General features: G+C 41.5%; 1 protein-coding gene across 5 annotated transcripts in view; it reads left to right on the forward strand.

The window, feature by feature from the left end:
* The window catches only part of STOX2 (storkhead box 2), a 287,635-nt gene extending 272,290 nt beyond the window's left edge, over positions 1-15,345 (forward strand). For all 5 annotated transcript variants that reach the window (XM_060184753.1, XM_060184745.1, XM_060184767.1 and 2 more), the window contains 2 exons: positions 343-2,602; positions 10,156-15,345. In XM_060184753.1, coding sequence (XP_060040736.1) covers positions 343-2,602; positions 10,156-10,351 — 2,456 coding nt within the window. In that variant the 3' untranslated portion in view covers positions 10,352-15,345. The remainder of the gene's footprint in view (positions 1-342; positions 2,603-10,155) is intronic.
* The last annotated feature ends 842 nt before the right edge of the window (positions 15,346-16,187 follow it).

Genomic DNA, 16,187 nt, shown 5'->3' on the forward strand with positions numbered 1-16,187 from the left:
GTTTGGTGAGACCCCTCTTCCAGGTTTGCAAATGGCTGTCCTTACATGTTGGAGAGAAAGAGCTTTCGTCTCTTCATCTTATATGGGTAAACCAAGGACTGCCACTCTCATGACCTTCTCTAGACCTATTCAGCTCCCAAATCACAACCCCTCACCCCTTGTCACCCTGGTGGAGGTAATGATTGAACATAAGAATCTTGGCCAGCAAGTGGAGCTCACAAATATTCAACCCATTGCCAACTCTGAAAACTCAGGTATAAAAGGCAAACTTCCTCTTCATTCTGTAAATTTTTTTCTCTTTTTCTCTCTCTCTCTCTTTTCTTTTTTCTTTCTTCCATGTAGGTGTTCCCACCCCAAGCCAAGAAATTCTCCGGCACACCCTGAACACACTGGTAAGGGAGAGGAAAATCTACCCAACCCCAGACGGCTACTTCATTGTGACCCCGCAAACGTACTTCATAACACCGTCCCTCATAAGAACTAACAGTAAATGGTACCACTTGGATGAGAGGATACCTGACAGGTCTCAGTGTACCTCCCCACAACCTGGAACTGTCACGCCGTCTGCCTCAGGCTGCATCAGGGAAAGGACATTACCCAGAAACCACTGCGACTCTTGCCACTGCTGCAGAGAAGACATGCACAGCATGCATGCATCCACTCTGCAGAGGAAGTCTGCCAAGGACCCCAGAGACCCCTACTGCCCTCCTTCCCTCTGTCAGGTGCCACCCACGGAGAAGAGCAAAAGTACTGTCAACTTTTCCTATAAGACAGAAACCCTTTCCAAACCGAAAGACACTGAAAAACAGTCCAAAAAATTTGGGCTTAAGTTATTCCGCCTAAGTTTCAAAAAAGACAAAACCAAACAGCTAGCTAACTTCTCAGCCCAGTTCCCACCCGAAGAGTGGCCCCTGCGAGATGAGGACACGCCCACGACAATCCCCCGGGAAGTGGAGATGGAAATCATTCGACGGATTAACCCGGACTTGACCGTGGAAAATGTCATGAGGCATACAGCGCTCATGAAGAAACTAGAGGAGGAGAAAGCACACCGGAGCAAAGCTGGGTCTTCAGCCCATCACAGCGGAAGGAGTAAAAAGAGCAGGACTCATCGGAAGTCCCATGGGAAGTCTCGGTCACACAGCAAAACACGGGTGTCAAAAGGGGACCCTTCCGATGGTTCTCATCTGGATATCCCAGGTGAAAGGGACTATGACTTCTGTGATCCCATCACCAGAGCCCCCAGGGAGGGCTGTTTCATCATTGAACACAAAGGAGATAATTTCATCATGCACAGCAACACCAATGTGATCGAATCTCATTTCCCCATGACCCCAGAATGGGATGTGTCTGGAGAACTGGCCAAAAGGAGGACTGAGATGCCTTTTCCCGAACCTTCCCGGGGCAGCTCCCACTCCAAAGTCCACCGAAGCCACAGCCATACCCAGGACCGGAGGTCCAGGAATGAGAGGTCCAACAAAGCCAAGGAGCGGTCCAGGTCAATGGATAACTCCAAAGGCCCTCTGGGTGCTTCTTCCCTTGGGACCCCTGAAGACCTGGCTGAAGGCTGTAGCCAGGATGACCAGACCCCCAGCCAGTCCTACATTGATGACAGTACCTTAAGGCCTGTGCAGACTGTGGGTCACCCCAGGACCCACATTTCACCCACTGGCTACAAAGAAGTATGTATCCCAGAAATCGTCAGTGGCAGCAAGGAACCTTCCAGTGCGTGTAGTCTTTTGGAGCCAGGCAAGCCCCCTGAGGGTTTGCTCTCCTATGGTGAACTCAACTCCTGTCCCACCAAAACGGCAACGGATGACTATTTCCAGTGCAACACCTCCAGCGAGACGGTGCTTACGGCGCCCTCGCCTAAGAATAAAGACGATCATGACACATTGACCCTGTCGGAAGGGACAAAGAAGCTGCCTTTGTCTGAGAGGCAGACCCCACATCCTTCCCGGGAGCCTGGAGGACACAAGGAAGAATCCCCCAAAGGGCCAGGTGGGGGACCCATCACTTCAGGCACTGCAGCTGAAGGGCTGGCCAATGGCCGCCTGGTGCAGCACCACGGTGCAGAGTCCAGCAACTTGGACAAGAGGAAAGAGATATTCAGCAAAGACACCTTGTTCAAGCCCTTACACAGCACCTTGTCTGTAAACAGCTACCACAAGTCTGGCCTGTCTCTCCTGAAGCCTCATCCCAAGACCCCTGTTGAAGGGCTTCCGGGAAGATGTGAAAATCTGGAAGCTTCTATGGGGAGTTCTGGGGCCTCGGCTGTGCCTGTGTCCCAGCGCCAGCAGGAGTCAGGGGGCAACCAGGAGGCCTCCTTTGACTATTACAATGTTTCTGATGACGACGACTCTGAGGAAGGTGCCAACAAGAATGCAGAAGAGGAAAAGAACCGAGAGGATGTGGGTACCATGCAGTGGCTCCTGGAGAGAGAGAAAGAAAGAGACTTGCAGCGGAAATTTGAGAAGAATCTTACCCTCCTTGCCCCCAAAGAAAGTGAGAATAGCAGCCACCAGAGGGCCACCCATTCAGCACGGCTGGACAGCATGGACAGCAGTAGTATCACTGTGGACAGTGGATTCAACTCCCCACGGTAGGGAGATCCGTCTCTCACACATTCATCCACTGGGGCCTGGGGCTTTATTCAAGTAACTCCAACACAGAATACATTTCAGTTTCACTTTTTGTGGATGTGGGTGAAAAAAAAAAAAATGAGTGAGCTGTCATGTTAACCACCTGTTTCTGGCTTTTTTTTTTTCCAGGAATTGAAAAAAAAATGTTTCTGCAGCTGTAGAGATCACCAATCTGGACTGGTGGGTTGGCTCCTTCCCTCAAATGTGCATCAATCCAATCTAAGATCAACAGTTCCCAGTATTTTTTTTCTTCTGCGTTTATATTGCCAGCATGCCATTAAAGGAGGGGGAGGTATTCTAGTCCTCTCAAAGTACTGATTGCTTTGAATAGTCAGTGGCAGGGCTTGGGTAGGGCTTGGGTTTAAATTGATTGACTCTGTCCTGGTGAGAAAATAGTAGCAGCTGACAATAACTTTCCAGCAGATCTAGAAGTTTGTGACTAGTTTTATGTGGAATATCACTGAGTGGCCCCTAGCCACAATTTTTGTTCATTATTTTTCTGAGAAAGAGAGGCAAGAAAAAGAGACAGAAGTGAGATAGCACAACATTACTCCTCCATGCTTGAAACTCTCTTGGTGCCACCATCTATAGTCCTCCCATGGGATGATGTTGGGGCTTACACCAAGGCTCTGTGCACAGCACACTTTGTGCTTTACTAGGCGAGCTCTCATGGTCCATGTGTGGCCATTTTAATCTCCATTTTCTGTGCATCCTGTCCTATTCCCTATTCAGGTACCTTTATTTCACCACTCATATACCCATAGAGAAATGGGAACCCTGTCCTCCCCATAGATAGGTCAAAGGAAATGCCAGCTCTTCTCTTTCTCTCTCTGCAGAATGAATGCAACCCAAGTAGGCACTAATTCTAGTCTCTTTTTGTCACTGAACACTGGTAACTCCTCAAAAGGTTTGCAGTTATGAGTATGTAAGACTCTAAGCTTATGTCCAAGGCAGTGAAGCAGATCAAGGGTTAAGAAAGCAAAGGCGAGTCACTGCAGCTTCCTTTTTCTCTCCTTAATTCTTCTTTCTCCTCACACAGCAACTTGGGACCTAATTCTCCCACATTCTACTCCAGATTGGTGACTCTGAGATGCAGAAATACTGTTGCAAGATGAACCCTTCTCACTAGCTGTGATTCCCATGATTGGACCATATTTATAAATTTAAGAACTATCCAGATGTGATCATGTATTTTCTATAGTGATTTTTATTATTAAGGATTAATGAATGAATGAGTTCTTTCTTTTATGATCATTTCACTCTTATGTCTGGATAATTTTGGGACAGGTCAACCCAAATTGGAACTGGGAATCATTAATCTATTGTTTTAACACTAGGTCTTTGTGATTTCTTAAAGGAGTAATTCTCCATGATTATTATTAGCATCACTATTGCAATGGCTATTATGCAAATTAATGATTCTGGAATTCCAGTATCTAAAAGACTATCAAAATGGCATTCGGTTTATAGTGGGTAGAAAACCAAGAGCCCCACATCTCCTTTGCCCATCTTTAGAGGACCATCTAAGAGTCCTCAGGGAATATTTCATGGACTCAATCTGAAATCTACTGACCTATTATGACTTCTCTAAGAAATCATTCTTTGCTGAATATTCTTCTATCCCAAATCAAATCTTCATTGATTGACCAGTTGTTTCATATAATCCATTTTTTAAACTGTTTCCCTCTGCTCTTTTTTCCTTCTGAGTTCCTAGCTGTCGGTACCAGATAAGCATAATTGAAGGTCTGTGATTTGTGGAAGAAAGTGAAAGCCATTTCTCTGGTCATCTATGGTTTATTTACCCATGCCTTTATGCTCTTCTCTCTCTTATTATATAGGTTCTCACTGGCTCATGCTTTTTGCACAACAGTTTCCAACCCTTCTCATTGCCTCCTTAGCCCCTGGACCTGCACCAAGGGAAAGCTGTGAGACTCCAGAGATATACATTAGTAGTTTGATGAATTCTAACTCAAAAGGCTACCACTGCATAATTCTGGGTATTTTTCATTCATGAAATGTTCATGAAATCATTGAACCAGTCTCTCCACAGAATATATTTCATTATCTCAAAATTGTAGGTCTACAATACAGAATTTATGAATGGAATGATTTCTTAAAGTGCATTTATTTACATTTCTATGATAATGTTTTAAAAAGAGTAATGGTCCAGAGTGAAATGCTTTGTTATAAAGTAAAGGTTTTTCTTCTTGATGTTGTTTTGTTTTGTTTTTCTACCAGGGTTATTAAATCCACTAGTTCTGGCAGTCATTTTTTCCTTTTTCTTTTTCTTCTTCTTCTTTTTTTTTTTTTACTACATGTAATAGGACAGAGAGAAGTTGAGAAGGAAGGGGAGATAAATAGGGATAAAGAGAGACACCTGCAATACTTGTTTCACCAACTGTGAAGCTTTCTCCCTGCATTTGGGGACCAAGGGCTTGAACCCAAGTTGTCATACACTATAATGTGTGCACGCAACTGGATGTTCCACTACCTGGCCTCAGAAAAGGTTTTTCTTAAGGAGACAACCCTCACACATTAGCTATGGGCTTATCCACTATTACTGAGCAGCGTTTTCTCTTTCAGAATACACAGGCCACCCATATATTTCATGCAGTTACAGAATCTACAGAACAATTCCCAATAATTACCCCTGTCATATTTAATGTCTCTTGGTTAGAACTAAGTGATGCACTTATTTTCTAGTCTTATTTATTTTGCTTTATAAGTTGATTTAACATTGGTTTACATTATTAAAAGTTTTTTTAAATATTTTATTTATTATAGTGAGAGAGATCCAGAGAGAAAGAGAAAGAAAGACCAGACTACTGCTCAACTCTGGCTTATGGAGGGTTCTGGGAATTAAACCTGGAACATTAGAGCCTTAGGCATGAAATCCTTTTGCATAACAATTTTGCTATATCTCCAGTTTACAATATTAGAAGGTTTTAGTATAAAGCCTACACACCTATGTGTGTGTGACTTACTACACCCACCACCAAAGTTCCACTGCTATTTCACCAAAGAGTCTCAGGGCTGAGTGGAGAAGCTTCTTTGGCCAGTACTGTATTTTCTGTACATCTCAATAACTTCACAAAGTTAACTTTCTGTTGCATGAGGATGGTCCACAAACAACCGTTTGAGTTGCAGAGCATCTTGACTTTTCTAGTATGAGGAGTCTTTTAACACAGTAGCACTGACTGATACCTCTCTATTGCTGTAAGACAGAATTTTTAAGTGAGCCATTTCTTCAAAGCTTAAGTCATTCTGTGAGCAACTAACATTCAGCAATAAGAAAAGACTCAGAAAAGTGCGATCCTCCTCATACTCAAGTTTCACTGCAGCTCAACCACATTTTCAAAATTCTTCAGCTCCTTTTACTGGAAATAAGGATTTGAGAAGGCGGTGGTGGGGCAGAGGGAGACAAGCAAAAGCTGGAAGCAAACAGCAACAAAATAAATAAATAATCATCACCATCCAGTAGATACTGGAACTCATACTCTGAGATCTATTATTAAAAATGAGAATTTCTAAATCTTGACATGAAAACCCCATGATTCCAAATCTGAGGCATCAAACTGGTTGATCACAGCATCAGTCCTGAGCATTGACTGACTGGCAGAGCAAGGGGTCAGGGGTAGCACGGGCCCACTGAGGAACAAACAGCTGAGCCTCCCGATTCACTTCTTCAGCCTGGAAAGATCTAGAATTTTTGTTGTTGTTGTTCCTCCATGGTTTTTGCTGGTATTCAGTGCTGGCACTATGAATCCACTGCTCCTGACAGCCATTTTTCCCAGTGTATTGGATAGAACAGAAAGAAATTGAAAGCAGAGGGGAAGATAGGGAAGGAGAGAGAAAGATAGACACCTGCAGACCTGCTTCACCACTTGTGAAGCAGATCCCCTGCAGATGGGGAGAGGGGGCTGGATCCTGGATCCTTGCACAGGTCCTTTGCTTTTAGTACTATGTGTGCTTAACTGGGTATGCCATCGCCCAGCCCCCTAGAAATTCTTACATTTTAAAAAAATAAATTTTAATGGGGGTAATACTGGTTTAGAACATCCTCAGAGTTCCAGGCAGGCAGATTTATACAATCCAAGATGTATATGCCTACCCAGCATCAGATCAACACCCAAGGTCAACTTTCCATCCATCACCATAAGCTGAGCTGACTCCACCCCACCCCCTTCCTTTTGCCCAGATTTTTTTCTTTTGCCCATTTTTAAAATTGCACTTTATTAGCACTCTTAAAAAAATCAGAACTTTAAATTTGAGGAATATTTTTTACTCTTGATGTCGCATTAACTATATTTATGCAACTCTGAAGAATAAGCCCAGTCTTGTGCATGTGTGGCATCTCCAAAATGATTCCCAAGCCCAATTCTTAGTTCATGTTTTCAGAAATAGAGGGAGACAGGAAGAGAGTGTGGCAGAAGAGATGCTGCCCCACCACTCATGGAGCTCATTTTATGCTGTCCATGCTGCTGTCTTGTGGTGCCAGGACTTGAACTTCCAGGACCTGGTAGATGGTAAGGCATGACCTCTACCTGCTGAGTCCTCCATCTCCACTGATTTTTTTTTATTATTATTCTTAATTTACACAAGGTCTTCCATATGAATGTCATATCCAATACTCATTGTTACAGCTATAATGAGGCATAATCTTTGGAGAAACTGCAGTATTGTGTACACTTAACACTATTACTAGAAACAAAGAAACAAGCAAACAAATGCACTGTTCCTCTGTTTGATGTAATAAAAGGTCAGAAGCATGGAGAGCACAAACAGCGCTGGCTTCAACCGATTTACGCATTTGCTGTACCTGGTAGCACACGGGTGGTGGATAAATATTAAGTCTGTCTCAAAAGCAGCTCCTGGGACTGAAGAGATAGCATAGATAGCATGTATGCAACAGCTTTTCATACCCACAGTTCGTAGAGTCTCAGATGCACCACCATAAACCAGAGCTGAGCAGTACTCTGGTTAAAATAATTTTTTAAAGGTTCACAAATAAAAGTAGATCCTTTGGCTCTTAAAATGCATTTTCCTATAGAATAGAGCCATTTATCATATATAGATTCTCACAGTAGCTAGATACTCACTTTGTTAGATATAACAAATAATTTTATCTAACTTTGTAGTGTACAGACTCTTCATTGTTGCAGCTTTCTGTCTCACAGTCTGAATCTCTGAGGAGGCAAATTATATAACTTCCCATTTCAGAGATGAGAAGTCACTTATGGTTAAAAGAAAAAGAAGAACATGCCAATCATAATGAAGAATGACACTGGAGAAATGTCCTGACATCTTGGGGGTGCTTCCTGCTTATTGCCCTTTTTCCTTACAACAACCTGCATCAGTTGTAGTGCAAGCAACCCACTGCATGACTCTCCTTAGGGAAGGTAGCAGGCAAGTGAGTCAGTAAGTCTAGCACCTTCTCTTCTAGCTGTGATGACATGTTTTGGAGGATTCTCTAGGTTTGTCCAGATTCATGAAAAGCATAGTTTAAGAACTTGAGAGGTTTCTAGAAATGCACTGGCCCTACCCAAGGTACCCTCAACCTTCTAGAAAGACCCTTTTTCATAGTCAATAAACTTCTATTTAAACTATTAACTCATGGCTTCCTGATCAGAAGCAACTCAAAGCCACAATGGATCTTCCTCAGATAATGGGTTAGGAAAGACTACCACAGTCAAGGATTCAGATGAAATTGCTCTCAGTTTTAAATGGGAATGAAAGAGAGAGAGAGAGGCAATGAAGATGTCCACGGTAGAATTTGACTTACTGTCTAGTTTCAGCAAGAGTTATGAGAACTAACTCCTACAGATTATTTGATACATCTTGAGTTTACCCAGTAGAATGGATGTTTTGAGCACCACGGTAGTTTCTCCAATCTCTTTAAAAGGTGGTAAGTTTCTCATTACTGTTTTGAAGACTTTGAACACAAAACTCATTCAGTTCCCATGAGTCAGACCATGTAATCTTCATTCTGCTATTACCCTACACATTTGAAATGTGAAACTCCCTGAATCTCTTGGAGCAAAAACATATATTAAGAAAAATTAAAAGAAAGATTGAATTATTAAAGCTTTAAAAATTATCTTCATTTTATCAGTTTATTTTTTCTTTTTTACCAAAGCACTGCACAGTTCTGGTTTACAGTAGTGTGAGGGATTGAACCTGGGACGTTGGAACCTGAACAATGAAAGTTTTTTGCCATTATATTAGTGTAACCACTATACTATTTCCAAAATTCTTACCAGTCTATTTAAAAATAAAATACTTCAGGGAGTCAGGTGGTAGCACAGCGGGTTAAGCGCATGTGGTGCAAAACACAAGGACCTGCATAAGGATCCGGGTTTAAGACCCTGGCTCCCCACCTGCAGGGGAGTCACTTCACGGGTGGTGGAGCAGGTCTGCAGGTGTCTATCTTTCTCTCCCCCTCTCTGTCTTCCCCTCCTCTCTCCATTTCTCTCTATCCTATCCAACGACAACATCAATAACAACAACAACTACAGCAACAATTAAAAAAAAGGACAAGTACAACAAAAGGGAAAAATAAATATAATTAAAAAAATACTTCAGTACTGGGCAGTAGCACACCGTTTTAGGGGCATATAGTGCAAAGAACAAGGACCAGCACAGGGATCCCAGTTCAAGCCCCCAGCTCCCCACCTGCGGTGGATCGCTTCACAAGCAATGAAGCAGGTCTACAGGTGTCTATCTTTCTCTGCCACTTTCTGGCTTCCCCTCCTCTCTCAATTTCTCTCTGTCATATTCAACAACAACAGCAGCAACAACAAAACAATAATGTCAAAAAATGTGGCTACCAGGAGCAGTGGATTCATAGTGCTGGCACTGAGCCCCCGTGATAACCCTGGAGGCACAATAAATAAATAAATAATAAAATACTTCTACGAAACCAAGGGGAGAGGGAGGAAAGATAAATGTAAACTTCACAAATAGAGAACCCCTCTTGATTCCCTCTCTGGTAATGTAATGTATCAAAACTATGGTGTTAAAATCAGAAACATGACATGTTATGAGGAATTATAGTCTAACTCATGAAGCATGTTAGCTAGTGGCATTCCTGAAGTCCACTTACTAATCAAGAGAGAATAGAATCATTGGGTAGAGTTATTGAGTTTATTTAGGAACAGCAAGACCAAAGAATTTCCAGCCTAAAATTGTGTGTGTGTGTCCTTTCAAAAAAATTAATGTGATAGATAGCACATTTTGAAGTAACTTCTTTATAAAGGGAATTCTAAATGCATTTAGCACTAAAAACTCTTTGATTCAGTTCACTGTTGGTTCTAGCATGTCTTGTGATAGCTTCAGGAGCCCCATGTCAAAAGAACATATGTGAACGATCAGTTTGAGGTAGTATATACTTGTGACATTATGAATCAGCAGGGGAAATCCATTAGGTCCATCATTTGCTCTTCCTCTGGGGCTCCATCTATAATTATTTACATTCATGACACAACAAAACAAACCCCCTTTTTTCTCTTTTTAGCACTCGGGAGAGCCTGGCTTCTAACACGTCAAGCATCGTTGAAAGTAACCGCCGTCAGAACCCTACCCTGAGTCCGGCCCACGGCGGAGCTGGCCCAGCCTTCAACTTCCGAGCAAACACTGACCCCCCAACCAGTGAAGCTGAGAAATTACAGAAACCTTCCAACTGCTTGCAAGCTTCTGTTACTAGCGTGTGATCGTCATTCTGCCTCAGATCTCCTGTCTCATGCGATAACAGCCAAGTTTACGACCCTGGGACTGATGTTTACATCTTTGGAAAGACAAGCATCTCAACCACAGTTTTTGTGTTTACTTAAGCTGTGCTGCTAAGTAGGCTAGAGCAAAAAAGAAAAAGAAAAAAAAAAAAAAGAAAAGAAAAAATCCACAAAAAAAACCCAGAAATCTTTATTTCAGAGTATTGCTTTTCACATTTATGGCTCTGTAGCAACAGAATAGCAGTAGGGTGATGTGTATACTTTTGCTTCACTAACTGTAACTGAGCACACATAGGGAAGTCGAGACACTGTCAGTGTAAGATGCATTTTCAATGTCATGAGGTTGCCATTTCCATTCTAAAAATGCCACAGATGTGTGTTGCTCCCAGTCTGTGGTCAAAAAGATGCCACAGAACTGATCCTTGACACTTCCAAAACCAGACCAAAAAAAAAAAAAAAAAAGCCACCACAAAATGTCAAAGTCAAGGGTCCACATTGAAGGAAATCAATGCCAAACTAGAAGGGACCCTGGCCCTTTATGTGTGAATTATTTAGGCACCAGTCATTTTTCACTGTGAGTTTTTCATGACCCAGTTTTTGTAGGAGCTCACAGGAAGTGTCAGAAAGGGGTCGTGATCCGTAGAACTGGGAGTGTTGGTTTTCAGGATTTTTGCTTTTGAGTGTCAAAGATGCTTGTCTGATTTTTTTTTTTCTTCCACCTTCCATATTCATCAACAGGAATATAGGCCTTTGAGTCTGAAGTGAACAAAGGAAGAGAAACCGCCCAGCCTGGCCAGGTATAGCACTAAGTGGAGAGGTAATATAGACTTGTAAAAGGTGTGAATCAAATATTGAAGGAAAATCATTTCCTCCTTATAAAACGCAGGATGATCCTATCTTCCTATAATAAACACAATAATTAGTTTGTTTAAAAGCAAAATGTTTTTTGTGATACAAATGAAGAGTATGGCCCGAGGATGTTATTCTTTCTAATGGAAGAACATAAATCTATTTTATGTAGTTTTAAATAGAATGCCTAAATTAGGCTATGGAAAATAATTTTTAGTGGATCTAGGAAAGAGCAAATTTTGGGAGTTGAACTTCGGGCCTTTTATTCCTGAGAAGATAACTATAGAGAAAATTTTTAAATGATTTTTGATTAGAAATATACATGTGCCCATGTAATTAACAACAGAATGTGCTCATTCTACAAGTGTGGTAGAACCCTAACTTGTACTCCCCTAAAATTTATCAAAGTAACAGCTTTATGCAGACGTGAACTATGCCAGAGTGATGTTTACAGATGCTTTGTAACCAATTTCAGGAGGCATTTTTAGGTGGATGTATAGCGATTAGGCCATCATATTTCAGAATGATTTATTAACATTTTGCCTTGGTTTTTGATGCCATGTTGAATATAAAGTCCCTCAGCAGTATAAAGAATTGCAAACCATCAAGCTTCAACCTTATGTAAAAGTGATATTTCAGAGTTCCTGTGTTTTCATTTTATTAGAACAGTGGGATAAATCTATAAAAAAAAATGGGAAAAAAAATAATCTGCAGAAGGGATACATCTGACCCAAGGAAACAATCAATGTAAAGTTTATTTAGTTTTGTACCATCTAATGCCTGGAGTCATATACCATAAAATACATATCCAAAAATAAGTCTAAAATATTTTTACCTTAGAGTTCAGTCACTGGCATAAAGTTAGTAAACCACTTCTGCTTCAGTAGTAGGTTTGATTGCCAGCAATCTGCTCAAGGAATGCAGTTATAAGCATAGTTGTAAGCTAATTTTTTGAAATATCCAGTAACTCCCCATCCCCCATACTTTTTCAGATTTGGAAATTGCATTGGGTCAAACTGTGAGCATCAAGTTTAGTATAGATTCCTTACTTGTGCTTATAATGAAGTTTAAGCACATTCTTGATAAACTCTACACCACTAAAATGCTTAGGTCATTTGGCTTTCTGTCTCGTGTCTTATTTCCTCCAAGGCATGCCTTGATTTTTTTTTTTTTTTTTTTTTTTTTTTTTAGAAATGCAGTTTGTCTCATTGCATCAGTCTGTCCAGAAGGAAGGGCAATGCATCTGATAAGGCTGTATACATAGTCTGTATACTATCTGGTCTCTAAATTCTTCTGAATTCATTTCCCCCAAAACCTGCTCTCAGATGTTTCTCATACTATCAGTTCATAAATAATAGGCCATTGAAACAATCCATCAGCCTCTAGTTGATCCTCCAAAAGTAGCCATGACAATAATCAAATGCTATATGAACAGGAAAGCATACCTTTAAGAGAAGCTTTAAAATATGACTTTATCCATATTTCCAAAGTGATAGGTTTACAGCAGACATTTCTCAAATAAGATGTGTACACTTTTTGCCTTAGGCAATGGAGTACATGATTTAAAAATTAAAAAAAAAAAGGAAAAGAAAAAACAGCTCCTTTTGACCAGCAGCCATTCATGTAGAAGTAACACTCCATGAATATCACAGCTGAATCTCCTTGTGATTCTTAATTGGGGGGAGGAGCAGTGGTGACCAGAAGCAGGTGACAGATGTCACAAAGGATGATCTGTGGTGAGGGTCTCAGTGACCAGACACAGATCCACTTCCAGCTTCCCCAGTATCCTTCTCTGAAGAAGTGATAACTTTGTGTCACCCGGCTGCTTATCTAGTCTTAGGGTTTATCTGCAGAAAGGTTTACAAAACTGAATTGGTTGAATCTCTCAGGAGCATTCAACTTGAAAGGGTCAACCCCATCTGTCGGCATTTTGCACACTTATGTATTATTATGATGCAGCATATTACTTTATGGTAATTTTTATTTTTGCATATAACTACCTCCATAAATTGGGTGAAGCGATGGCAGTGCGTTAAAGTGTGTGGCTCAGAAAAAGCAAAGTGGGAAACGTGCTTAAGCATGAGACCATGGCATTCCGTGTGTGTGTGTGTGTGTGTGTGTGTGTGTGTGTGTGTGTGAAGTCCTGCCTTTTTCATCCCGTTGTATTCTTTTACAGCATTCTTCTATTTTCCGGTGTAAACTGTCCCTCCTCACCCGCACAAAAGCACACTTGATTTTGTTAGGAATGAAAGGAGGTTTAGGTTTCCTCTCTCCACCACCATGCTCCTTCCCCCACCATTCCTGCTAAAGGTTCTTTTTGGCAAAAAGCCCATTGGTAAACATAATTTAGCCAGCAATTTATTCTTCTACATATTTGATTGGAATTCTAGGTTTTCAGTAACAGAAAACATGAGAACTCTAGACTGTCAGTCTTGAAGCACTTTGGGTTTTCTCTAGCCATCATCTCTAGCCCGAGCTTTATTTGAGTGTAAAGAGCTGTGCTCTGTACTCCCAACTTCTGCTAAATCACTTGTGTTTCATTTTATGTCTTTTCTGCACATCTCAGGGGGCCTTAATGAGCATATGAAAAGGGGGGGCTGCTATCAAATAGAGAAAACAAATAAAAGCTAAAAGGGAACTCACTGGCTAAAAATAATAAATTACTGCTTCTCTGATGTTGGGAAGCTCAAATTCAGGAAGCAGAAATTGAAAGTTAATCTGGAAGAGCTGTGATCTGAACACCAGCTGTTCCCAAACCTCCCTGTCTCATCGCCCAAACCAACAGTTCTGAAATGTAAATTTCAGTTATATTGCAGTTACCTTTGGGAGAATAAAAATACCAAGCCTGCCCATTAATGGAAGCATTGTTCCTTTCTTCTGGTTGGTACAACCCAGGATAGACCACTGGTCACCTCCAAATGTACTTGAAAATAAAATTTTGACTTAAACAATAGGCCTATTGCTCACAGTACAGTAGTGATATTTTTGTTTTGTTAAAGAGTCTCACCATTTATAACATGGACTGTATCAGGGGCTTGATTAAAATCCAGCCAACTGATAATGACTTTGCAAGTTCATGTTGGGGATCTCAAAGTGCTTCCAAAGCCTTCAGATTCACAATTAACCAAGCAAGTTCTATTTGTAATCTTCATACTTGAAATGAATCAACAGAAGGAGTGATTTAAGATTACCCAGAAACGCAGTGGCAGCTATCACTGATCTGTTCTTGATCTGTTTGATAGGCCATCATGGGAAATCACAAAATACAATGCGATTTCACGTTTTTATGATGTGTGCTAATAAAGTCAATGAAGACAAATGCATCTTGACACCTTTGTCCATTTTTATTCAAAAAGTTCAGGGTGTTTGGAATCCTGCAGTCCTTACTGGAATTCCCTAACAAAGTGGAAAATGAACAAACCCACTGGCAGGCCATGGCCAGCTGAGGTTAATCTAGACACCCTTGTTTACAGTTTCATATTTGGGCTATCTTTCCTGTGCTCAAACACCATCTTTTAGGAACATGCCTCCTCCTGGCAGTGGAAGGTGCTGAAGCAGACATTTTCATAACAGACTTTTCTCAAGTACTCTTCACAGTGCTCTTTAGAATGAGAAAAAATCAGTACCACATATTGAACCCTACTGGGAAGAATCTGGATTTCCCAGGGAGCTAATCCAGTTCAAAGTGCTATCTCAAAGTAGGAAAATGGAAGACCCTTGACAGGGCCCCTTTTCCATTACCACAGGTCAGTCACAGAGCCAGTTGATTGCATGCTGTCAGGTGACAGTGACCCTCTGCAGAAGTGATCCTTTCCTTCCCCACCCCACTCTCCCACATACCTGTCCATTGCCAAGGCATCCAGCACTCCTGTTGTGTGAGTGCCTCTCCTGCACGTGTTTAGGGCTAGGGAAGCCATAATGCAGGAGAGACTGAATGCAAAAGCCATGAAGACATTATTTCACCATAGGTGAATAAAATAGGTAGTGGGAAAGAGGACTTCCTGATCTTTGCCAAGTAAGGTAAAAGAATCAGCTGTCATGCCATTGCTCTCCCCGAAGGTTTAACAGTATTAAGGATCCAGCCAATATTTTTTTCCCATTGATTTTTACTTGGGAGGCATTTCATAATATATATATGTGTGTGTGTGTGTGTGTGTGTATATATATATATATATATATATATATATATATATATATATATATATATGTACACACACATACATACATACACATAATTTTTTTGTGAAATTTCCTGGTGTGTTTGTAGAAGTGGGCACCTCCCTGGTTGAGTTCATCTCTGTCTTTTGCAGTAGCAGCCCACAGAGAGAGTTCCCAGTTGTTGCTCCACGAACACACAGAACTGTATTATTACAGTCATTCTGAGACTTAGAAGTGCTGATTTGCAAGGCTCAGAATTCTACAAGGCTCAAGGGGGACCAATACTTGTTGCTGTCTATTATCAGTTCTGGAGCTCTAATTGCTCACTATCAGTTTCAAATATGAACACACACAGCACACACCCTGCCAAGGAAAAGGTTTGGGGGCTTCTCAGTGAGGCAGCAGTGACCATGGGAGCAGATGGAAAGCTCTAGAAGCTTCGCTGGTCCATACCCAGCTGTCCACCTCCCTGTCCTGAAGCTGACCTTGGCACCCCCTCTGCCATGCTCCCACTAAAAAGAGGTACTGAGATCTAAGGTCTCCTTCAGTAGTAATCCTCTGTAGTTACAGGAAATTAATCACAATGTACACCCTCACCAGCTCTTCACCTTCCTTTCCTCTGAGGTCCTCCCATACTCCCTCTTTTCCGTGTCCCCTCCCAGATCCTGACCCACCACCACTGTTTCCACATTGGAAAGCAAAATACTGTGTTGGTGGTGTGCACACAAGATGGGTTAGGACTAGAACTGCCCTGGGGTCACTTTCTTGTAAGTACTGACAGCTACAAACTATGGCTCTTAGAGTAACTGTC

This window comes from Erinaceus europaeus, chromosome 2 (assembly GCF_950295315.1).
Source record: "Erinaceus europaeus chromosome 2, mEriEur2.1, whole genome shotgun sequence".
Classification (NCBI taxonomy): Eukaryota; Metazoa; Chordata; class Mammalia; order Eulipotyphla; family Erinaceidae; genus Erinaceus; species Erinaceus europaeus.